The sequence below is a fragment of the Aotus nancymaae genome, unplaced genomic scaffold (genome assembly GCF_030222135.1).
Source record: "Aotus nancymaae isolate 86718 unplaced genomic scaffold, 86718_ANA_hifiasm-v0.15.2.pri h1tg000001l, whole genome shotgun sequence".
Taxonomy (NCBI): Eukaryota; Metazoa; Chordata; class Mammalia; order Primates; family Aotidae; genus Aotus; species Aotus nancymaae.
In genome coordinates, this window is record NW_026988412.1 from 8,095,232 (window position 1) to 8,120,575 (window position 25,344).

The window sequence follows — 25,344 nt, forward strand, 5'->3', positions numbered from 1 at the left end:
ATTTTCCTGGAGGTGTTGGGATTTTGAGAGATAACTTTTTCTTTTGTTATAATTTCAAACTTATAGAAAAGTTGCAGGAGGAGTAAAAGTAACTCCTATACCTCTTACCCAAATTCACCAATCAATTGCTTTATTATTCTATGTATTTATTTATATATGTTTATATCAACATAAATGCATATCTATTACTTATTTTTTGAACCATTGAGAGTAAGTTGGACATTGTGTCTGCTTATCTGCAGACCAGTGTGCACTTCCTATTTCCTAAAGGTTATTTCCTTCCTTCCTTTTCTTTTTCTCTTTCTCTTTCTCTCTTTCTTTTCTTCCTTCCTTCCTTTCTTCCTTCCTTTCTTTCTTTCTTTCTTTTTCTTTCTTTCTTTCTTTCTTTTTTTTCTTTCTTTCTTTCTCTTTCTTTTTCTTTCTTTCTTTCTCTTTCTCTCTGTCTCTTTCTCTCTTTCTTTTTTTTCTTTTGAGATAGAGTGTCCTTCTGTCACCCAGGCTGGAGTGCAGTGGCACAGTCTTGGCTCACTGCAACTTCCACCTCCCAGGCTCAAGTGATCCTCTCATCTCAGCCTCCGAGTAGCTGGAACTACACGTGTGCCACCGTGCCTGGCCAATTTTTGTATTTTGCGAGGATAGAGATGGAATCTCACTATGTTGCCCAGGCTGGTCTTGGACTCCTGGACTCAAGTATTTCTCCTGTCTCAATCTCCCAAAGTGCTGGGATTATAGGCGTGAGCCACAGCACCCAGCCAAGGTCATTTTCTTATATGTCATATTACAATGTTTAAAATTAGACATTTTAACTCTGTTACAATATTTTTATCAATCCCCATTCCATATTCAAATTTCAATTGTCATAACAATGTCCCTCACAAATTTCATTTTTGCTGTCTCGGGTTCAGTTGAGGATCCTGCATTACATTAGGTAATCCTGCCTTTTGTCCATGCCCATCAATCAAAGAACCTGGCACAACACTAGCTGTCACATAAATTTGTTTTTTTTTTTTTTTTTTTGATACTTGCTTCTGTTTCTGAATTAGACCCTGATAAAAGCAGGTTGGGTGCTTACTGCTCCCTTTGATAGTGTTTGAATCTCAGGGTTCACTTCCCAGAAACTCTTCAGAGTCAACTACTTGTGTGCAGTTGGAGAGAGAGCCTTGCTTCTGAGTGTGTTTCTCCATCTGCTATGACACTTCCTGCAGATTCATCACATCCAGGAGCACTGAGCATACTTTGCAGGTGCATCTTTAGAGACTGGGGCCTCATGGAGAGGCGGGGCTACAGGGAGCAGAGGGAGCGGGGTAGCAGGGAGAGCAGGGATCCAGGAACCAGGGGTCTGTCTGCCCTTTCACTCCTGGGCTGTCGGCCACCTTACTCAAAATGAGACTTTCCATGGTTGACTTACCTTTTGAGTTGATCCAGTTTGGTGGAAAGGCTTTAAGCTGTGCACACTGCTGGAACCACGTGGCAGGGCATTCAATTTTAGTGCAGGGTTGCCCTCTTGTGGCAGACATTTGTATGTTCTGGGAAAAGTAGTGTTAGAGCAGTGTATTCGTTTGCCAGAAAAAGTACCACAAAGGAGTCCGCTCTAACGGCCTCAATTTACTTTAATTACCTCTTTAAAGGCCCAATCTCCAAAGGCAGCCACATTTTGAGGGAGTTAGGACTTCAACATGTGAGATTTAGAGGAACACAATTCTGCTCATAATAAGCAGAAAGAAACCTTTGATATTCTTTAGCTTAAATCCATCATTTTAGAAAACAGATTGACCTATTCAAGATCACACAATAGAGACAGCAGAGAAGCAGAGACCTAATGTGAAACCCACCTCTAAGGAACATATGATTGTCTCCATTCCCTTTTGTTTCTGTTAAATGTCCAAAGGAAACTCAGAATGTATCTTAACTGCAGGGAATGACTCAAAATGCTAGAGTATGAAATTGACTAAAAGGCAAACCATCTATGCCTATTTTACTCAGGCTTTAAGATATTTGTTAGTGAAGAAATGTTAATTTAAAAATCTTAAAAGTTTATTTTACATTTAAATAATTTTATTTTATTTATTTATATTTTGAGACAGGGTCTCATTCTGTTACCCAGACTAGAGTGCAGTGGTTTAATCACAGCTCACTGCAACCTCTGCCACCCAGGCTCCGACGATCCTCCTACCTCAGCCTCCTGAGTAGCTGGACTACAGGCATGTACCAGTACTTTTTGTAGAGATGTTGCCCAGGCTGGTCTTGAACTTCTGGGCTCAAGCAGTCCACCTGCCTTGGCCTCCTAAATGACTTCACCCACCCTTAAACAGCTTTAAATGGGATAAAAGATATGATGAACATTAAGTCTGCCATATTTCACTAATTTCTGATTTAAAGATATATTTTTATATGGCTAAAATCACCATGCATCTGGTATTTTGCTTTTCTTTTCCCCTTCAAGTTTGTTATAGGCATTTTCATTTATACCATAGTATATTCCACAAGATTAAAATTGTTCAGTGGGGCCAGGTGTGGTAACTCACACCTGTAATCCGAGCACTTTGGGAGGCTGAGGCAGGAGGATTGCTTGAGCGCAGGAGTTCAAGACCAGTGTAAGTAACATAGCAAGACCTTGTTTTTTAAAAGACAAATACATAAATGAAATAAATAAGTAAAATTGTTTAATGGTTATCGACCATTTTCTCCTATTGTAATTGCAGTTTGCTAAGCCATTCTCTCTGCACCTCTCCCTCTTAGCTATATATATGGCCATTATATACATTATATATTATATATATAGCTATAGCATAAAACAAGTAATATTTATTTAATGTCTATACTGCAAAAGATGATCACACTTTTTGCAGGTGTTTTGGAAAATAATTTCAAACTTTCTAGGAAAAATGGCAAGAATAGTACAAACAACCCAGATTCACCTCTTGTTAATATTTTATCTAATTTCCTTTCTCTCCATCTCTCCATACTTATTTATATTTATGTTTATATTTATACATGTCAATTTTTTTCAGAATCATTTGAGAATAAGTTGCATACATCATAGGTCTTTGCTCCTAGATAGTTCGGAGTATATTTTCTAAGAATAAGGATATTATTTTACATAAATGTAGCATAGCCATAAACTTCAATACATTTAATCTTGATACAATTTTATAGTCTAATCTACTGTCTATATTCTAATTTTGATAATGAACCTAGGGATAACTTTTATAGCAGTTTTTGTCCTCCAATACAAGATCCAGTCTAGGATCTATATTGCATTTATTATTTATTTTATTTTTATTTTTGAGATGGAGTCTCACTCTGTCACCTAGGCTGGAGTGCAGTGGCGTGATCTCAGCTCACTGCAGCCTCCGACTCCTGGAGTGATTCTCATGTCTCAGCCTCCCAAGTAGCTGGGACTACAGGCACGAGCCACCATGCGCAGCTAATTTTTTTGTATTATTAGTAAAGACGGGGTTTCGCCATATTGGCCAGGCTGGTCTGAAACTCCTGACCTCAAGTGATCCACCCGCCTCAGCCTCCCAAAGTGCTGAGATTACAGGCATGGGCCACCACACCTGGCTCCATATTTCATTTAGATGTCATGTCTTTTTCTTTTAGTTTGAGTTTTGCTCTTGTTGCCCAGGCTGGAGTGGAATGGCACAATCTCAGCTCACTGCAACCTCTGCTTCCCGGGTTCAAGCGATTCTCCTGCTTCAGCCTCCTGAGTAGCTGGGATTACAGGCATGCCCCACCATGTCCGGCTAATTTTATATTTTTAGTAAAGACAGGGTTTCTCCATGTTGATCAGGCTGGTTTCGATCTCCCGACCTCAGGTGATCCACACACCTTGGCTACCCAAAGTGCTTGGATTATAGGTGTGAGCCACCACGCCTGGCCAGTGTCATGTCTCTTTAGTCTCCTTTAACCTGGAACATTTTCATAGCTTCTCTTTTGTATTTTATGATATTAACATTTGTATAGAATACCATCTCCCTTCTGTTTTTATTATTAAAATGTTCCTTCTTTGGGATTTATCTGGATGATTCCTTATGATCACATTTAGGCTATATATTCAGGTTATGCAGGGCAGACTAAAAGACATGTCTGTCTTTCTCAGACAAACCAAGATACCCTTGACAGTGAAAGATGATGCTTACTATATTTATGCTGAGATAGTGGGTGTAAATGTGGACTGTTTTAGGCAAACTGGGATGTATGGTTACCCTACTTATAGAAGTGATTATTCTCATTTTACCAGTGCCCACACTGGACTAGATAGGTTACATCATTGGTTCCATCACTTAACCTCAGATCTCTATTCTAACAACATCCATTTCCTGCCCCCAAACTAGTGCCATTCAACTGTATTTAGAGTGACTCTTCCACAGTTGACCTTCCATTAAGTCCTGTGGAATCTCTCTCTACAAACATGGCTCTTGAATTAACAATTCATTCAGCCATGATTTCTTCCTTATGCATATGATCTCTGCTCCAACTGAATAGTCTCCCACCAGTGATGTGGTCTTCAGTGTTGTTGACAAATATGGCACACTTCTTCTAAGCACATAGCAGGACTGCATTTCCCAGCACACCTGAAGTTAGACAATACAACCACAGCATTTTGCTAAGATCTTTATTTTAGAAGTTATCCAGATTATCTTGTGTTTTTGTTAGTCAGTATGGATTTGCCTCCTGCATGCTGAGGGCAGAGACTTGATTTTGTGCAATATTTAACTCTGAGGCTATGCTTTGTGAGGAGATATTTTCTAAGTGTTTATTTCACTGGATTAAATTGAAATACTATCTTTTCCTTTGTTATGTTTCTAGAATATATTTTTCTCAAATGGGATTCCCGTGTGTGGTGGATTGAGTTGTGGGTCCTGAGTCTCCACTCCAGCATGATGGAATTATCCACTCACACCCTTGCCAGGGCCTCAGGCTGAGCCCTGCCTCCTCCTAGCCTCTCGACTTTATTTGTGGCCATGTGATTTGCTTTGACCAATAGGATGCCAGCAGACATGATGCAAAGGCCTGGGATGAGCTTGTATGGCTGGGCTTGCTCTTGGCTTTCGTCATCGCTAGTTCAGAAGGATGAGGGACATTGGGAGCAGAAAGGAGACCCTGCTGAAAGGAGACCTGCAGCTGGAAAGACAGTCATCCAGCTGAGCTCCCAGCCCCAGGGAGTGCAGTGATAAATACATCTATGCCATTTAGTTTTGGGGGCAGTTTGTTCTGTAGCAATAGCTGACTGATACATGATATCAAAGGGAACAAATGATTTTATTATTCTTTTTTTTTTTCTATTTTTTGAGATGGAGTTTCACTCTTGTTGCCGAGGCTAGAGTGCAATGGTGTGATCTTGGCTCAACACAACCTCCACCTTTCTGGTTCAAGCAATTCTCCTGCCTTAGCCACCTGAGTAGCTGGGGATTACAGGCCATGCACCACCACTTCCAGCTAATTGTGTATTTTTAGTAGTGATGGGATTTCTCCATGTTGGTCAGGTTGGTTTCGAACTCCTAACTGCAAATGATCTGCCCGCTTCGGCCTCCCAAAATGCTGGAATTACAGGCATGAGCCACTGTGCCTGGCCGAACAAATGATTTTATAACTCTTGCTATATGTTGGTCTTGCTCTTGAGGAAGCCTGAAGTCAATTTATCATGCTATCAACATGGCATATGTGCACCTACAAAAATATTCATGTGGTTCTCCTCAATATGACCATACAATCAAATTTTATGTACTTTATTTTTACAAATAAAAGAAATGGGATCTCACTATGTTGCCCAGGCTCATCTTGAACTCCTGACCTCACGAGATCCTCCCATTTCGGCCTCCCAGAGTTCTGGATTATAGGCATGGGCCACTGCACCTGGCTAAATCTAATTTTAAATGGTTTAAGAAAATAGAACAATAACCATGCCACCAGCATAGTTTAGGGCCTTACATAGCTTTATTCCTGACTGAATCTATTATCTTAAGGTAATAATCTGGAGTAATAATAAACTCCACAAAGATCTGTGTAATTTTCTTTATCTTTGATAACTATGACTTTAATTTGTAGTATAATCACATGAAATTCATATAATTAGTAATTATATGGTACTACTAATCCTTACTTTTAAGAAAACAGCCCTTTTGATAATAATTTTTAAAGTTGGAGATATGACAAAATATTTATATTCAGGTCATCAAGTGGTATTAATTTCTTTCAACACCCACAATTTACTTTTAAATTTGTCAAAGTCTAGCTATTAATTACATATATATATATATGTATTTTCTTTTTCTAAAAGATTGTCCTGAAAATCCAACTGTTAGTTCCATAATAAAAATTAAAATGAAACACAGTGGGGAAAATCCTTTATTATTCTCTAATTGAGGATTGGCCAATTCATGGCAGATTATTTGAGCCCAGGAGATTGAGACCAGCCTGGGAAACATAGCGAAATCTCGTCTCACTTTTTATTACACTTTTTTTTGTATTAAATTTTATGTCAAAAAAGAAAAGAAAAGAATCTTTTTTTGTTTTGTTTTGTTTTTGAGATTGAGTCTCACTCCATCGCCCTGGCTGGAATACAGTGGCACAGTCTCGGCTCACTGCAGCCTCGGTTTTCCGAGTTCCGCGATTCTCCTGCCTTAGGCCCCTGGGTAGCTGGGATTACAGGCACGCGCCACCAAGCCCGGCTAATTTTTGCATTTTTATTAGAGACGAGGTTTCACCATGTTGGCCAGGCTGGCCTCGAACCCCTGACCTCAAGTGATCCTCCCGCCTCGGCCTTCCAAAGTGCTAGGATTACAGGCGTGAGCCACCTATTATAGCAATGCCATGTGTGGGGCTCTATTTGTTTTTTCCATTCAAGAAAGGATGTCAAACTCCATCAGAGCATGGGTGAATTATAATAACATAACCGTGAATGTCTCCTAAGTTGTAGGCTCTTCACAAATATGCACCAGTATTACTAACAAATTACTTGTGACAAACCTTACTACTTACAGCGACATGCCATTTTATTTTGCATCCGTGGTTAAGAACCTCTGGCATAGGGAGGGGTCCTAAATGTCATGTTATGATTATGAAAAAGAATTGCTGTATGGATAGCCGAGCACTTGGAAATAAAAAGACCAAAAAAAATTGCTTAAGTAATCAGAAAAAAAAAAAAAAAAGCATTGTTAAAGAGTTCTATAGTTGAGAGTTTTAATGAAAGAGGAGACAAGTGACAAGTCTTGGGCTCTTGAGCTAGTCCAAGTTTAAAGAGCTCGCCTGGGGATTCCTTCACAGTCCCCAGTGGAACCAGTCAAAAGAGCGTCATGCCTCCCGTGTCCCCTGACCCTCCATTCAATCAAAAGCAACAAGCCCGAACAATCACGGAACAAAACCCTCATTGCCCAGTGTAACCTTCCAACCCCGGAGCTGTATGGGCCGCTAATCCGCCGCACAAAGAGAGCCGCTGCTCTTTTCTTCTCCCGCGCCCCGGCCCAGCGTGGCGCCCAACTGCTGATCGGCTCTGGAACGTCCCAGTAGCGCGCCGGGGGCCTCCGGTGTTTATTTATCGGGCTGCGGGCTGCGCCGGGGGCCTCCTGGAGAGCCGGCTCCGCGCCGCCCGCGCGCCCGCGCCAGAGCAGCCATGTACCGGCGCAGCTATGTCTTCCAGACCCGCAAGGAGCAGTACCAGCGCGCCGACGAGGCTTCGCGCACCGCCGAGTCCGAGCGCCCAGCCGACGAGGCCTGGCCTGGGGCGACCAGCTTGGCGGCGCTGCAGGGACTCGGCGAGCGCGTGGCCGCCCACGTCCAGCGGGCCCGAGCGCTCGAGCAGCGCCATGCCGGGCTCCGGCGGCAGCTGGACGCCTTCCAGCGCCTGGGCGAGCTGGCGGGGCCCGAGGACGCCCTCGCCCGCCAAGTCGAGAGCAACCGCCAGCGCACCCGGGACCTGGCGGCCGAGCGCGGCCGGTTGGAGCGCCAGGGCACCGAGGCACAGCGCGCGCTCGACGAGTTCCGTAGCAAGTAAGCGGCGGCCATCGGGGGAAACCGAGGCAGGGCGTGGGCCGCCCCGGCGGCGCGGGGCTGGGAGCACGCTGCCCCCATGCAGGGGTGGAGGGCCGTCTCTGGTCCCCTGGCGATCGATGACCTCATCCCTGCACGCAGATGGCACTTTTCCTTAAGCAAAGACTAGCTTCTATTTAGATGGCACGCCACGGCTTACACGAAGTTGTACCATTTACTTTTCATATATTTTTAAATTTTGGTATAACTTACATGTTATAAAATGCACAGATTTTTAAGTGCACAGTTCAGTGAATTCTGACAAATGTATATACGGGTGTTACCAGGAAAACAAGCGAGATATTTCCACTACCCCTGAAAGTTCCCTCCTCCCCTTTCCCAGTCAGTCCCCTTTGCCCCAGACCAGAGGCACCTGTTCTGATTTCTGTCACCGTAGATGGACTTTGCCTGTTCTACAATTCCACAAACATAGTATCTAACGGGATGTACTCTATTGTCTGGCTTCTTTTGCTCAGCACATTGTTTTTGAGATGTATCAATGTTATTTAATCCTTACAGACTTATCTGTACTGCCCTTGTTTTACAGATGAGGCGACTGAGGCTCAGAAAATGTGGGGATTTGAGGCAAGGTCCCTCAGCTAGTGAATTGCTGTTCCGGGACTGGAATTTAGGTCCTGGGCGTGCTAAGTCTAATTGCCTTCATGGCATGGCAGCTGACACCTGGGAATTATGTTCAATACGTGTCCTCTAGGGTCTTGCTACTCAAAGTGCAGTCCGTGGACCAGCAGTATTGCCATCACCCTGGAGCCTGCTAGAAATACAGATACTTGGGCCTACCCCAGAACTCCAGAATCAGAATCTGCATTTTAACAAGCTCCCCAGGTGATCTGCAGTTTAAAAAGTTAAACCTTGGCCGGTGTAATTCCAGCACTTTCGCGGGAGGCCCAGGCGGGCGGATTGCCTGAGCTCAGGAGTTCGCTGCCAGCCTGGGCAACACGGTGAAACCCCGTCTCTACTAAAATACAAAATATTAGCCGGGTGTGGCGGCGCTCACCTGTCGTCCCAGCTACTCAGTTGGCTGAGGCAGGACAATTGCTTGAACCCAGGAGACGGAGGTTGCAGTGAGCCAAGATCGCACTACTGCACTCCAGCCTGGGCGACAGAGCAAGACTGTCTTAAAAAAAAAAAAAAGGTTAAACATTGAAGATTAAGGAGCACTGGTCCAGGGCATGATCTCCCCTCCCACAGATTGAATAATGTGTTAAAATCACCTAGGAGCTATTTTTTTTTTTTAAAAAAAGATGCAATTTGTTAACATTTTTTCAAGTTACAAATATGTGTGCTCTTTGACTCGGAGGGCCACTTTGAGGAATTTATTATATGATGCCCTCCAGCACGTATGAAATGGCATGCCTGCACAGACACTCGCTGCAGCAGGATCTGCAATAAGCCTGGAACCAAATAAATGGCCATTAATAGGAGACGCGTGCTTCATCCATGTAATGGAATACTATGCAAAGAAAAATATGTTACTGTTATTTAGTTTCTTAAAAGGGGAGAAGAGTAGAGGTTTTTTTTACTTGCATAAAAAGAATTTCGGGAGACACACAAAGACACACACACACACACACAGACACACACACAGGCACATGCCCCAGTGACACTGGCTACCTGAAGGGCATAAGTGAGTAGGAACTGGGCAATTGGGAGACAGAGGTGGGAAGCAGACTTTTAACAGAATATCTTTTTATATCTTTAAAAAATTATTTAACCATGCCGGGTGTGGTGGCTCCCGCCTATAATCCCAGGACTTTGGGAGGCTGAGGCAGGCAGATCACTGAGGTCAGGAGTTCAAGATCAGTCTGGCCAGCATTGCGAAACCGTATCACTACTTTAAGAAATACAAAAATTAGCTGGGTATGGTGGTGTGCGCCTGTAGTTCCAGCTACTTTGGAGGGCCAGACTCTTATCACACATGCACACGCACACAGACACACACACACACACACACACACACACACACAAATATTTAACCATGTAAGATACTTATCCATTTAAAATTGCATAAATGAATTTTAAAATACAGATGTACCACCCCTACCCTGGACCTCAAGTGGGGCCCAGAAACTTATATTTTTAATGAGTGTCACTGGTCATTCCAGCCAGATTTGGAAACCCCTGGCATAGGGTAGCCAGAGAATTTCTCCAAACCTGCTCTATGTTTGAGTTCCAGTTTCTGAATCCGAATCTTGTGTAGATTAGTCAATGTTGTGTTCTGAACGCATTTATCAAATCACATTTATTGATTCGATTCCTGTCAGCTCTTTTGTTTTGGGTTTTCATCTATAGTAACAGACTTGGAGCTGGTAGAAGGGACCTGAAAATCCACCTGTTGTAGCACTTCATGGGGAAACTGAGCCTGGGAGAGGGCCTGTGGTGGCAGAACTTGAACCTGGGTTTTCTCACCCTGGGCCTATGCTCTTTCGGGAACACTGTATCTTGAGAGAATCCATTCTTGGACTCCTGCAGTGTAGGGCCCAAAAATAGGAACTCATTCAGACGAAGCTCATGTTCTCCAGAGCAAAGGGGGAAAGTGCTCTGTGGTTCAGACATCCAGGGAAGCTTGATGGGCCATCAGGATTCCCTGGATGGCCTTTGTGTTGGCATTAGACCATAGTCTACTGTACTTTGGCTGGGAAGCATGACATCCATGAGTCCTTGTTGAAGGAAAGGCCATGTTGAGTGTTCCTGGTCTTTTACTGATTGGCTCTGAGTTATATGCCCATCATGAAGCAGTTCCTTCAGGCTCTGTGATTTATTTAAAATTCATGTTAATTTATTCCCTCCCTTTGCCCCCTTGGAGGAATTTTGACATTTGGATTTTGACATTTGGAAACTGAGCCTGGGAGAGGGCCTGAGAGGGTAGTGGGAATTGTAACTCATTATAGAAATCACACTCATCCACATCCACATCCACGCCAAGCATGAGTTGATGGCTAGCTAAAGCCAGGTGAAAATATGCCTTGGTTCCATGCCAGCATTAGGCATAGTCTCTACCTGGCAGTTGAATAATTTCAAAATCAGGTCTTTAACAGGTCAAAGACTAAACAAAACACTAAATAAAACAAGAATGAAATAAAAACAAAACTACCAAAATGCAATGACAGGGTCAATTATCCAAATTGTTGAAAACTAAAAATAATTTATGTGAAACAATCAGTTAATTGAAGCCAGTTTTTCCATTTTATGAATATACTTGTATAAATACATCCATTTTCATGAATTCTTTGTAGTGAAATCACTTCTCTTTAATATAATATCTAGACTGTATTTACAACATGAAAATTACCCACAATATCGGGTTAATGTGTTGATCATCAAACATGTTTTTAAGCTGTAGAAACTCTTAGATGTTTCCAGCAGGAAACAGCAATGAGAAAATTAGATTTTATTAACAGTTTTATTCTCAAAGCTAATTATACATTTAAAAAATAATTTCTGGTTCTGTTAGGGCAACACACAAAATAAACTACTAAATGTAACATCCTGGCGTGAAATGTAAAACTTGTGCAAAGATGTTTAGTTTCCTAGATCGAACTCAGCTTCGCAGATGGTTTTAGATCTGGGAATGTATTCACACTGCACATCTTCATAATTGTTCTTCCTTGAGTTCAGGACTTTTTGTTCTGAGAACACAGTGGTGTGGTTTTCTAGCACTTTTCATGGTTGCAGAATACTTGACTTGAACCCATGGCATGGGCATGCAAGGGCACAGAAAACTATGCTTTGTGGGTTGGGCTTGGTGTTAATTAGGTGTTAATTAGGATTGGTTTCAACTATAAATGACATAAACTCCAAACTGACATTGGCCTACTTCAGACCAATTAGGATGACAACTATAAAAAAGAAAACAAACAGAAAGTAAGTGTTTGTTAGGATGTGGAGAAATTGTGGATTGTTGATGGGACTATAAAATGGTACAGCAATTATGGAAAACAGTAAGGCAGTTCCTCCAAAAATTAAAAAATAAAATTACCATATGATGTAACAATTCCATTTCTGCGCATATACCCAAAAGAACTGAAAGAGGGTCTTGAAGAGATACTTGTACACGCATGTGCATAACAGCCTTGTCCACAATAGCTAAAATGTAGAAGCAACTCAAGTGTCCATTGACAAAGGAATAAACAAAATGTGGCATATACACAGAATGTTGTACATGCTTAGAAAGGAAGGAAATTCTGACATATGCTACAGTATGGTTGAAACTTGAAGACATTATACTAAGTGAAATAAGCCAGTCACAGAAAGAAAAATATTGTATGATTCCACTTACATAAGGTAGTTGGACTTGTCAAACTCATACAGAAAGTACAATGGTGGTTACCAGGGCTGAGGAGGGAGAAAATGGGGAGTTAGTATTTAATGGGTACAGAGTTTCAGCTTTGCAAGATGAGGAGTTACAGATATGGGTGTTGGTGGTGATTTCACAAGATTATGAATGTATTTACTGTCACAAACTGTATACTTAAAATGGTTAAGATGGTAAATTTTATGTTTTGCATATTTTGCCAACCCCTGCCCCGAAAAAAAAAAACAGAAAAAGTGATATTGGCTTATCCAAAATGTTTCTCGCTTGTGTAAGGAATGGATAAGCAGTTTAGTATGATGCTCTACAGTATTTGGGACACAGAAGGTTCTGTGTGGCCTTCAGGAAGGCAGCATCCATGTTTCCAGCTGCAGGATGGAGGGAGGGATGGAAAATCAGAAGCAAAGAGCACACATACACCATTGCTTACTAAAGGTATCTGAAAGCTGCCATGCAGACTTATGCTTCCATCCCATTGGTCAGGACTTGGTCATATGGCCACACCTGGCTGCAAGGAATGCTGGAAAATGTAGTCTCTCTACTAGGCAGTCCTGCACTTGCCAAACATCAAGGGCTCTAACTCCTGAAGAAGATGAGAATGGGTATTTGGGGATTACCTTACAGGGAACAAGGGGAGGGGTCATTTAGGAAGGAATCTTCTCTCTTCAGGGTTAAAATTCCCCTAGAGGGAAACTTCATTCTGACCAGAATGATTTTTGGAGTCTCTGCTTACCCAATCCCTATCATTTTCTAGAAGTCCAGAAAGAAATCAACTAGAAGAAAAAAAAAATACACCTGTTCCTAGTATCTGTTGCTTTCTTAATCTTGTGAATGTTTAAATTGGGGGAGTTTGTTGCTCTATCCAGACAATATAGTGTGGTTATCAAAGCAGTTTTTAGTGTCTAACTCAAGTTTCAGTCCTGACTCTACCCTTCTCTTAGTTTGGAGTCCACCAAAATCCAAGCCTAAGACAGGGATTTGAGGGCAAGTAGCTTCTTTGGAACATGATCTCAGGGAGCATCAGTAGGGGAGTGAAGAGATGAGACAGGAAGGGAAGACAGCCAGTGCTGAGTGCATTAGCAAGCAAGTTCCCATCACGGGCAACGGGAACTCCACCTGCTGGGAATAGAACCTGCCTCAGTTATCCTAGCTGAGCAGAGAAGGAGCTGGGGTACTTATATGCCAACTTGCCTCCTTCAGAGTTTGGGGGCTGCTCCCAGGGGCCTGACTCCCTGGCATGTCCAGCCTGCCCCACCCACCTGCCCAGAGGAGGCCGTTGCTGTGTGGGAGTGATGCTTCTGGAGGAGGGGGAAGTGCTGGGAGCATCTGCCAGAGTTTCCTCATCTTTAACGCAGCACTAACAATGACTGCTTTCTTCTAGGGTATTGTAAGATTAAATGCCATAATTCAGAAAAATAGACATGTTACGTGTGTCAGCAAATAAAATAGTACAGGAAATCCAAGTACGGTCAGGTTAATGGGGGTGTGGATTGTGCAGGGCAGTCTCCTGTCTCTGCCACTGCTGCACTTGGGTTATAGATAGGCCAGAATATAATTCCCTTGTCCTTGGGGTGGCTGGGAATAAGGCTGTAGGGGCTGTTTGGGCCTTCAGGCTGGGAGACTCCTATTCCACTAACTGCCCCTAGTTACCCCATGCAGTATGCAAAGTTACCACTTTCTGCACACACCAAAATGTGAAAAGCATTGGGAGGCAGTCAGCTAGAAAATGCAGCATTCATTAGCTACTACTTTAAAATTAATACCCTCTCTTTAGAGAAGAGGGCATCGTACCCAGGTTGAATTTAATGCTGATAATGTGATCCACACATATGAAGGCGTGGTAACCACCCAACTCTCACTTATGTGTCCAATTTGCAGGTATGAAAATGAGTGTGAATGTCAACTGCTGCTAAAAGAAATGCTTGAACGGCTTAACAAGGTGAGTGGAACACATCATTGGGTTTTTGTAGCTTAATTGCAGTGTTGAACCAAATGGTGGAAAGGCGTGTTTCACGGGCTTCTTCTTTGTGTTACTTTAGCGGTCATTACTTCTTTTGCAGTCGCTCTCTTTCCTGACTTCTTAATTTCAATGGAGTCTTTGTGAGTGAACTCACACACCTAAACACACACCCCTCTCGCATGAGAGAAACACGGACTATGAAGCTTGTTGGCTGTGCTAGACTGGCAAAAGCTGCCAGCATCACAATGACAAGCTGCTGTTTTACCTGTCAGAGGTACTGATCCCCAACACCAAATTTAGGAAGGATCTTGCTTTGGGCAGTGGTTATTTGGACACAGCAATATCTCTGTCCTGTTGGCTAAGAGTTTTGAGATTGCTGCTCCACAGGAGAAGTCTCAAGAGAACAGAGGAAGAAATTTCAACTTTTTTTAGAACTCCCATTTATATATGACCAACAGTCCCAGGGGAGGTGCCAGGGGTTCTTAGCCACTTGACCTTCCTGCAGGGTTATGTGGAGTTGTTCTTTGCAGAACAGGGGTGAGTTCCTTCTTGGGATTCTCCATCATCATTCTAACTAACTGATCGGATTTTCTGCTTTTGCCAGGAGACTCTCACTACCAAAAAGCAGAATGATTCTGGACCACTAGGGTTGGTCAGAACCAGGGATGGCAGATAGCTTTAAGCCTGGCCCTTTTCTGGTCATTTCTGAGCTCAAATGTCAGGGCGGAATGACCCATGGAGACTATTTAGTGGAAGGGCTGCTTAATTAGGGCACATGGCTGCCCTTCCCTGCCCCTTCCATGCCTACAACTCATCAAAGTTGCTGACAAAACCACAAACTCTTCCATGCCATGCCTAGGTATGCTTTAGGCTTCTTTGCCATGTGGAACTCCAGCAGCCACTTTGGACAGTCAGGGTTAGTGCCAGATGTTTGCCATCCCTTCACTTTGTCCAGCCTTTGCTGTCTAGGATTACTCTGCTGATTGAGGGGAAAATCGGAAGTAGAATCTAGGGATACCCAATTTTGCTTTGTCTATGTTATCTGCCCCTCTGCGTGTGAGCACATACAATGTGTTCAAACCAGGACAGTGTGCAAGAGGGTGCTGTCCATAATTACACAGGTCAGTCAGTGCAGACTGGGACTGTCTCAAGCCAGCTAATGGGACACATGGGCACCCTAGGTAGAAACACGGAGATGGCAGTGAGAATGCGCTTCAGGAAGGATCTGAACACACAGACTCAGTAGTGGGCGGAGAATGACAGCCTCCAGCCTGTCGGACGTCTGAGCTGGGAGTTGGGCCTTGTTAATATCCGACATCACCTTGCTATTCTACTGACACCTGTAGCTCATCCCCATTCTTGTGTTGGGTGGCAACCTCGGGCTGCCAGTCACTCAGGCCCTCCCAGACCCTGTCCCCAACACTTCCACGTGGTGCTTTGTGAGCATCTGTCATCACTGCAGGCGGGGCTTTCTCTTCATTTGTCACTCACGCAGTGTCATCCTGGATACTCTTCAAAGAAAGGGGAGAAAGAATGGGGTTCCTCTTTTACCCTTGATGGAAAATGACAGTGAATTTAAAAAACAAGCTTAGGACCGGGCACGGTGGCTCACGCCTGTAATCCCAGCACTTTGGGAGGCCGAGGCGGGTGGATCACGAGGTCAGGAGATTGAGACCATCCTGGTCAACACGGTGAAACCCCGTCTCTACTAAAAATACAAAAAATTAGCTGGGCACGGTGGCGCGTGCCTTTAATCCCAGCTACTCAGGAGGCTGAGGCAGGAGAATTGCCTGAACCCAGGAGGCAGAGGTTGCGGTGAGCCGAGATCACGCCATTGCACTCCAGCCTGGGTAACAAGAGCGAAACTCCGTCTCAAAAAAATAAAAAACAAGCTTAAACTTTCTCTTGTTTTCCTCTTTTTACAAAGCAATACATATTCTCAGTAGAAAAGATAAGGCAACATAACAAAAAATAAGGAAAAGGCATCACATAGTACACCTTCATATATATTGTGACATAGAGTTTGGACATTTGGAGTACCAGCCCCTTAAGAATATGATGAAGGTTCTGAGGGAAGATGCTACCAGGAACATGGGTGTGGCCAGCACAGGGAATTGACATGACTGGCTCCTGGGTCCACGTAAGACAGTACAGCTCACAGTGAGCTGCACAGCCCCAGAGAGGAGTGTAGCCTGGGATGAGGAACCCCAGCTACTGCTGAGCATCTGTGAGACTGTAGGCCAATTGCCTTGTCCCTCTGAGCCTTGGCTTCTTCCCCTGTGAAATGGAACCAATACTCCTCACCCACCACAGGAGTGAAAGTCAACCTGACTGGTGAGAACTAAATGATGTAATAATGTGTATGACTTGCCTGTCACCTGGTGGCGCTCAATCCCTGGTCACTGTCGTTATTACAGAGCACTTGATGCAACAGACACGAGCTTGATTTTCTCCACAGTGTGGGTGTAGAACCCTGGTGAAATGGGAGGTGACTTCAGAAAGTGCATGGAGGAGTGATATTTAATTGTTGCGAATTTTTTATGATTACCTGTTGTTTACAGCGGGTGACATAAAATGTTCCTTTCCAAGTAAATCTAGGTAAAAATGAGTACATTTAAAGAAAAAGACAGAGTGAATAAGATGCAGGTGGTCCTTGGCCAGTAGTAGAAATCATGAACACAGCAGGCAGATGCGGGTTTCTGGGGAGGACCTTGTGCGAGCCTGTGGCAGCCTCAGAACAACCTGTGGTTATTGGTGGGGCAGGTTTTATCCTCAGAAATGACCTAGTCCAAATCCTTCTCTGGGCCAGTGAGGACATTCACCCTTGGTGAAGTTAAATGACTTCAGAGCCTTGCAGCTCAGCTGTGGTTAAGTGTAGACAGGAGTTGGGGTCTTTTGTGTTTGTGGTTCATTCTCTACCTCCAAAGAATAGTCAGGGAATCGGTGTCACTCAGAGGCCAGACACGAAGCCAGAGAGTTCTCAGCTATAGCTGGCCCCATGGACTTTGATGTTGGTGTCCTGTCCACATACCCTGGGCCACCCCGATGGTCACTCAGACATGCCGAACATGCTGATAATTGCCTGCATCTCTCGGGCTCTGGGAACAGGCATGGCCCACATAAGGACAGTCCAGAAACACTGGGCATTAACACCCCAGGAACAACCCTCAGTTGCTGTGGATAGCGGTAGGTGGATAAGTTCCGCACCCCTCATAGCAACAGTTCAGAGCCACATTCCACATGTTCCCTCAGACGGTTCCCAGCAGGACTGAGCTGTCTACCATGGCAACCTGCTCATCACACTCCTTCACTGGTTTTGTTCCCTTCCCTGGCTCATTGCCTTCCCCTACCTGTGCTTCCTGGGATAACTTCCCAAATAAGCAACAGGTACCCAGTCTTTGACTTGGGGTCCACTTCTGGAGAACCCAGAGAGTCCCTCAAGGGCAGGGCCAGGTGAACACTGGACCCTTTTGTTCTGTGTCTGCTGAGATCATCAGATGACATGAAGGAGGCTGAAATTCACATTGCGTCAGCTGGTCGTGTGAATGATTTTGGCCTCCAGATCTTTGAGCATTTTCTTACATCAGATCAACCGGTTTTAGCTCTCCACTCAGTCTCAGTGCCTGTTTCTGTTGGCCTCACTTGTGCAAGGGATTCATCCCTGGGTGCGGCCATGGGACATCACTGACTCAGTCTTTGCATCCTACTTGGAAGATGTCACAGTGTATGTGAAAGGACTGATGGCCCCTGCTTTCACAAAACCACCATGCATTTCATCTGTGTAATCAAGCCTGTGTAATCAAGCCTACAGAAAGAGGTCCTGTAGTTTCATCAGCGAGATAACACTTGGAAGTGAAATAAACTCCTAAACACGTTACCTACGACCTATGGCCAAAGTTATTCAACTTCTCAGCCTTTTGATGTAGTAGGAATTGCAGACGACTTTAAAATATTCGGGTTTGCTAACTTCTAGAACTCACAGTCACCAAATATATACATATGAGGTTACTGGTCTCCTGTGATGCCTGATTGGCTTATCTAGGAAACTGTAAGCAGCAGACTTTAAAATCTCCCTCTCCTTTTTTCTTTAAAATCTCCAGAATTTTAAAATGATGTGACTTCTGCTCAAATGCTTTTGCTTAAAAACAAGTTAAAAAATATTTAAAGGCTGACATATGTGCTTTTTCATGTCATTCATGTGTCTCTTAAACGTGCCTGTGGAAAGCAGCAAGAGGCCAGGGAGTGCAGGGGAGGGCGGGCATGAAGCCCTATCTTCAGGGCTATGCCTTCGTATGCCCAAGAATTCCTCTGAGCCCAGAAATGAACTTCCAGAGAAGAGAAGGAGAGGAAACTGGGAAGGAAGAGGAGGAGGCTGGGGGTGGAGAGGCAAGGGGAGCAGAGGAAGAGTCAGGATGAATGCAAAGGGAGAGAGAGCAGAGTTGGGGAAACTAAGGCAGAGGCAAGAGAGAGGGTGGTGAGATGTAGAACTTGCCCAGTGCCCTCCTTCAGGCCAGCATTAGCACCTGGAAGAACAACCTGAACATTTTTGGAAAGGTTTTTGGCATCCAGCATTGGAGGACAAGTGCTTTTAATTAAATACAGATAACTAGAAATCTTAATGAACTTTAATACCCGTTCTGTAGCAGTTGGGTTTTTGATGGGGTTCTGGGATCCCTGTGAATAGGTCAGCAAGGCTGTTTTTTTTTTCCTTTTTAATTTCAGCCATTTGAGTTAAAAGGGCTGATTTTTCTATAATGCTCCAAATTCTAGTTATTTCTCCAGCTCCTTTCTAAAAACATGGCTGTAAATAGTCTAGATTAGTGGTTCTAAAACTTCAGTGTTTGTCAGTGTTACCTGGGGTGAGGTGGGGGCACGTTAAAACCCAGACTACTGGGCCCCAGCCCTAGAAATTCTAAGCCAGTAGGTCTGGCATCTGCTGGAGTATTTGCATTTCTGATCCGTTCCCAGGTGTTGTGATCCAGGGACCACACTTTGAGAACCACTGGTCTAGATTTAGGACATAGGCAATAATAGGGTTGGAATGTTTTGTAAAATTAGACTATTAACCCATAATCTCAATTCAGAAAAATCTAGATGATTCTGCTGGTGAAGCTTTTGAAAATTCAGCTGACAACATCCACAGCATAATAAAAACACAAGCGTCTACACATTTCTGAGTTCTGGCGCAAACAAAAGAAAACACTTCCAAAACAAATTTTCCTCAATGTATCAGCAGCTGTGCATTCCAGTGGCCCCTACTCACCTTTGGGGGTTTTGGGGTCAGCTTATCAGGTGATTATCTTCAAAGCAGGACAGTGTGCTTGCAAAAAAATCTGCTTAATCCCTATATTAAGGATAAATACTGACTGGGCTTTTACTATCACTATGAGCAGTTTTAAAGATTTAACTGATGAGACCCAGTGCTGGTGGTTTTGGCATGATCTAAGAGGGAGGTGGGGAAGAATGACAGGCACCTCGAAGGATGGAGTCAGGGCTCAGCACTCAGCTCTTGGCTAGTAGAGAGAAGCCCATGGCAGCTTCCAGCCCCGTTGTCTTCCACTAACTTCCATTCACCAGCTCAATGACGCACTGCATCAGTCTGGCCTCAGCCCTGCATCTATGGAGGGAGGCTCTGGACCTCAAGGTACATTTGGCAGAGCCCTTACATTGCATAGAGTTGCTTCCCTCTGAGGGAAGAGGACAGCTGGGCACGGTGGCCTCTTGGCTTTGCTTCAATGCACTGCCTTCCATGGAGTGCTTTGTTCAAAGGATGGTACATGTGGCTTAACAAAAGTTAGAGTACCAGTGACCCCTAGGGTCCCCTCTATTTCTAAAATTTGGAATTTTTGATTTCTTATAAATAATCACACAAAGGGTTTTTGAAGCCCTATTTCCAGTCCTTCAGCTTTGTGGCTCAATCATGGATGCATTTTGGTAAGAATGATTAAAAATTCTGTGCCCCACTTCATCCTCAGCAGTTTTTTTATTTTATTTTATTTTTTTATTTTTCCCTTTCTGAAAGGTCAGAACCTCAGCAGTCTTAAAAGGGGTGGAGGGAAGACAGAACATCCACCCAATACCCCTGCACCTCGGGCCCAGATTTAGCCAGGCCTCTCTGTGGGTGTGGTCCCACCCCCGGGGCTGAGAATCACTCCACAGGGAACCACTGCCTCTGAAGGGAATAGGGATGCATCCCCAACATTGTGAGTTTCCTTCCCATCACGTGGTCCAGCTGTCAGCCAAGATGGTGGTCACGTGACCCGTGCTGGCCAATCACAGCTCTCTTGGGGGAGGGATGCAGGGATGAACTGATTCAGAGCTGGGTCACTCTGAGCACAAAGTGTCTCCTGCTACGTAGATCCCTGGGACTGCCCTGGTTTCCGTTTTTTCCTGAGGTCTGGCTGGTTTTTTGTATTTTACAAATTACCCAGGGTCTTTCTGGTTCCTCTACCCTTTTCTGTTGCTGGAAAGATTCAGGCTTCCCTTTCCACCATTTCTCTAATGAAAGGGCTTCACCAGGCTTGTGAAATACTTTTGGGTAATTCAGAAGGCCAGGCACCAGGATCTCCAAGGGGGCTCACTTCCCCCGGGGTAGGAACGCCTGGATTTGCAGTAGTACATCAGTCTGGGCCTGATGGCCCCGGGCTGGGCAGCACACGCCTTTTGGAAGAAGAAACCCTACAGCTGAGTTTTCATCAGACCCTTCCTCACTATCCCTGGGTCACAGGATGTGAGGACCCATCATTAAGTGTCCAGAATGGTAACCCCCTGAAGGCAGAGCTCGTTAAAGATCAATGGCTAATTAATTAAACACATGAATGAACTCAGAAGCTAAGTCCCATAGTTAGATTTCATATTCTTGTAGTTTGAACAGTTCAGTGTCCTGGATCAGGAAAAATGTGTCCCTTTTTGTAATTTGGTACATTCTTTTATTTCTGATTTAAAACAAAAAACTTAAAAAACTTCAGACCATATGTAGATTTACTGAAGGGAGCGGATTTCCCATGAGCTCTTGCTTCTCCCAGTGGACAGCGGTGCTGGTGGCAGCAGGGGCCCGGTGCCAGGGCCAGGAATCAGGAGGAGACTTGGAGAGAGCAGGTAGGAGAGTCCAGGGGCCGGGGTGAGGAACAACTTTGGACACTGGTGTCCTACCCGCTTCTGTGGAGGGTTCCTTACCTGGGGATGCACCCTGGCGCAGAAACCTGGAGGAGCACTGAGGAGGAACAAGATCTTCCACTGCTGAAAATTGCTCCCATAGAGCAGTGCCATGCAGCATGGCAGCCACCAGCCACACGTGGCTGTGGAGCACCTGCAGTGTGGGGAGTTCAAGTTGAGATGTGTTATGAGTGTGCAATACACAGCAGTTTAAAAGACCTCATCTGAAAACAAGAATGGAAGTTATCTCACTATTAATTTATTGATTACATGACAACATAATATTTTGGGTATACTGGGCAAAATAAAATATATTATTAAAATTAATTTCACCTGTTTCTTTTTATTTTATTTACTATGGCTACTTCTAGAAAGATAAAATTGGCCAGGCACGGTGGCTCACATCTGTAATCCCAGCACTTTGGGAGGCTGAGGTGGGTGGATTACCTGAGGTCAGGAGTTCAAAACCAGCTTGGCCAACATGGTAAAACCCTGTCTCTACTAAAAATACAAATGGCCAGGCATGGAGGCTCACGCTTGTAATCATTAACTAAGCGTGGTGGTGCGTGCCTGTAGTCCAAGCTACTTGGGAGGCTGAGGCAGGAGGAAGCGCAGAAGGAAATGTTTTAAGTTACATTCCTAAGGGTGACAGACTGACTAATTTGATCTAGCACAACTCTTAAGTTCTATAAGATAAAATCTTCTGTTCTCTTGGGTAGATAAAAGAGCTTCAGAAGTTTGAGTTGGATGAGGGTTGGCCACTCCCATACAATCTTGCTAATGCTTCAGAACAAATTCGCAGAGAGAGATTTGTTAAATGTTAATATTTATTGTGATACAGGCACCCGAGGTCCATACAACCTGCTCTATAGGCTCCTTGAAGTCTCAACTCTGGTGTCATAGGTGCTAAGAGAACACCTTGCATGGAAAGCTCATTCAAGGCAGAGGCTACGATAGAGTCAGAATTTCAGGATCCTTATTGCAGCATCAGACAATCAGAAATTTTGCTACACCAGTGGTCTTTCACAAGAGCAGTTAAGGAACCAGGTGCCTTTGTGTGTGTGTGTGTGTGTGTGTGTGTGTGTGTGACAGATTTACTCTTGTCACCCAGGCTGGAGTGCAGTAGTGCAATCTTGGCTCACTGCAACCTTCGCCTCCCAGGTTCAAGTGATTCTCCTGTCTCAGCCTCCCGAGTAGCTGGGATTACAGGCATGTGCCACCACACCCAGCTAATTTTGTATTTTTAGTAGAGACGGGGTTTCTGCATGTGGATCAGGCTGGTCTCCCAACTTCAGGTGATCCGCCCACCTTGGCCTCCCAAAGTGCTGGGATTACAGGTGTGAGCCACTGCTCCTGGCCCCAAGTGACTTTCTTTCTTTCTTTTCTTTTTTTTTTGAGATGGAGTCTTGCTCTGTTGCCAGGCTGGAGTGCAGTGGCGCAATCTCGGCTCACTGCAACCTCTGCCTCCTGGGTTCAAGCGATTCTTCCACCTCAGCTTCCCGAGTAGCTGGGACCACAGGCACGTGCCACCACGCCTGGCTAATTTTTTTATTTTTAGTAGAGATGGGGTTTCACCATGTTGGCCAGGATGGTCTCGATCTCTTGATCTCATGATCCGCCAGCCTTGGCCTCCCAAAGTGCTGGGATGATGGGCGTGAGCCACTTCACCCGGCCCCAAGTGCCTTTCTTAAGAGTACAGTCTCAAGGCCTTGCAAGAACTGAAACCCTAGTAGCACAGGGTGGGGAGTGTCTCTACATCTCATGGCCAGTCCACATATCGTGACTGTCGTAACTCTGTTCATCCGAGTGTGGGGAGTCTCTCACATGTTTTAGCCAAACTACGTGTCCCCCTTGATTAATGAGAGCCCATTGCTAATATTCATTATGTTTATTGGCAAGTCACTAATGAGTCAGTAAAAATCCACTTCCCAAGGCCTCAGGTGTTGGCAGGTGCGCATGGCAGAACTATCTTGGGAGAATGGGGAATCCTGATGAACCCAAGTAATGCTCACCTGTAATATCACAGTGAAGGTGCCGAAGTATATGAGTCACTTCTGGACATTGTAGCACAATCTTGTTAAGAGCATGAACAATTCTTTCATACCTATTTGGTGTATTCAAACAAGATCAATAAGGTAAGAGCCAGTGAATTATCAGAAAGTTTCCTGAGAAAATTCAGCCTTTTGTGATAAATGTAATTTCCATCCTTAGAGGAACAAACAAATGCTATTCACAAAACAGTCATTCTAAAAAATGCGTGTTTGTATTAAAGATGCATCCTCTCAAGGTAAATGTTAACAGTCCTTGGGAGAAAACGATTAGAATACAGATTTCAGGATTTAAGGGAAAATGATTTCTTCTTTCAGTCTTAGAAACCCAACTCACTGATGATGAGCTATGGAACAAATATAGAGGTTACTTAAATATTAAGGTTATTTGGTATGCAAATACACCCTGGCACTCTGATCTTTCTAGATCAAGGTTACTTACCCCTGGCCTTGCTGACACTTTAGGCAGGAGGATTCCTCACGTGCAGGGTTGTGGGGAGCTGCTGTCCTGTGTATTGCAGGGGATTTAGCAGTGTCCCTGGCTTCTACCCAGTAGTTGCCAGTGGAAGGACCCCACCACTCAAGTGGTGATGGTTAAAAATGTCTCTAGACACTGCCAAATGTCCCCTCAGGGGCAAAATCACCCTCTGTTCAGAATTGCTGTTCTAGAACAGGTCCAATGGGCTAAGCCATTGCCTTGCTAAAATGCATAATCTCAGACCCATCCCAGACCTACTGAAGCAGAGTCTGCATTTCACTAAGCCCCCAGGTGGTCTGTGTGCTCATATACTCGCCAGCTTTACCCCTGTGCTTCATGGTGCCTGTGGCCAGGGATGTGTGGCTCTCATTGCAGGAAGCTGATGAAGCCTTGCTGCATAACCTGCGCCTTCAGCTGGAAGCCCAGTTTCTGCAAGATGATATCAGTGCGGCAAAGGACAGGCACAAGAAGGTAACCATGACCCCTTGAAGCCTTTCCTCTAGGAAACTCAGTTTGGGTTTGGTCTGGTAAGCCCAGGGCACTGTGGCTGAAAACGGAGACCGTGAGAGTGGCCTACCTTTGTGCATTTTCCCTTGAACCAAATTTCCCTTGAACCAAATAGGGATGAATTGGTCTCTGGCCAGGGCTTAATGAACCGGCCGTGCTTTGAAGAGTGGGCAGTAGTGGGTGTGTTTTGAAGGCTGTGGTGTTGGGAACTAGTATCTATATGGTACAGTATAATTTACAAAGTGATTTTATATAGATCTGTTCTCATTAAACTGCAGTCCACCAACTATTTCCACTCAGAAAATACATTAAAAAGTCTTGTTTTTCGCTCTCACCTCTGAGCCGGTTAATTGCAGGAGCACATTATTCAGGAGCTTCCTTTTCTGCAGTGATCAGACTCCCCCAGCCTCCAACAGTTCCTCCCAGGCCTGACTCTGGGGGGCCCTGACATAATTGAAAGATCAGATCCTGCAGCTGTTTGACCACGGGTGAGTGGCCTAACCTCTCTGAGCTGCTTTAAAATGTAAATGCAGGCTCTCCTTCCCAGCAGTGCTGTGGGTGATCTAGTGGAGAAGATCCTTGGGGGCCTCAGGACTTTCCTCTCCAGGAGCTCTGGCCTCCTCCCACTGCCATCCCTGCAGCTTTGCCTGAGGACTTCTCCAAGCAGCTGGAGGCTGCTCCGCCTGTAGGCGGGGTATTGGGGAATTCCTGTCACTGGGAGCAGGGAGCACTCTCAGCTAGAACTGATGGGAGTTGGTATATAAACACCCCAGTTCCCTCTCGCCTTTGTAGACCAACTCTGAGGCTTTTGTTCTGCACTGGCACTCAGAGATCC

General features: G+C 44.5%; 1 protein-coding gene across 2 annotated transcripts in view; it reads left to right on the forward strand.

Moving 5' to 3' along the window:
• Positions 1-1,225: 1,225 nt before the first annotated feature.
• BFSP1 (beaded filament structural protein 1) overlaps positions 1,226-25,344 on the forward strand; it is a 44,372-nt gene continuing 20,253 nt past the window's right edge. Inside the window, exons 1-3 of one of the 2 annotated variants that reach the window (XM_064377275.1) lie at positions 1,226-1,242; positions 14,240-14,300; positions 24,378-24,473. In XM_064377275.1, coding sequence (XP_064233345.1) covers positions 14,280-14,300; positions 24,378-24,473 — 117 coding nt within the window. In that variant the 5' untranslated portion in view covers positions 1,226-1,242; positions 14,240-14,279. Of the gene's footprint in view, positions 1,243-7,565; positions 7,993-14,239; positions 14,301-24,377; positions 24,474-25,344 lie in introns of those variants that run through there. The other variant, XM_012474802.2, reaches the window with a different exon arrangement.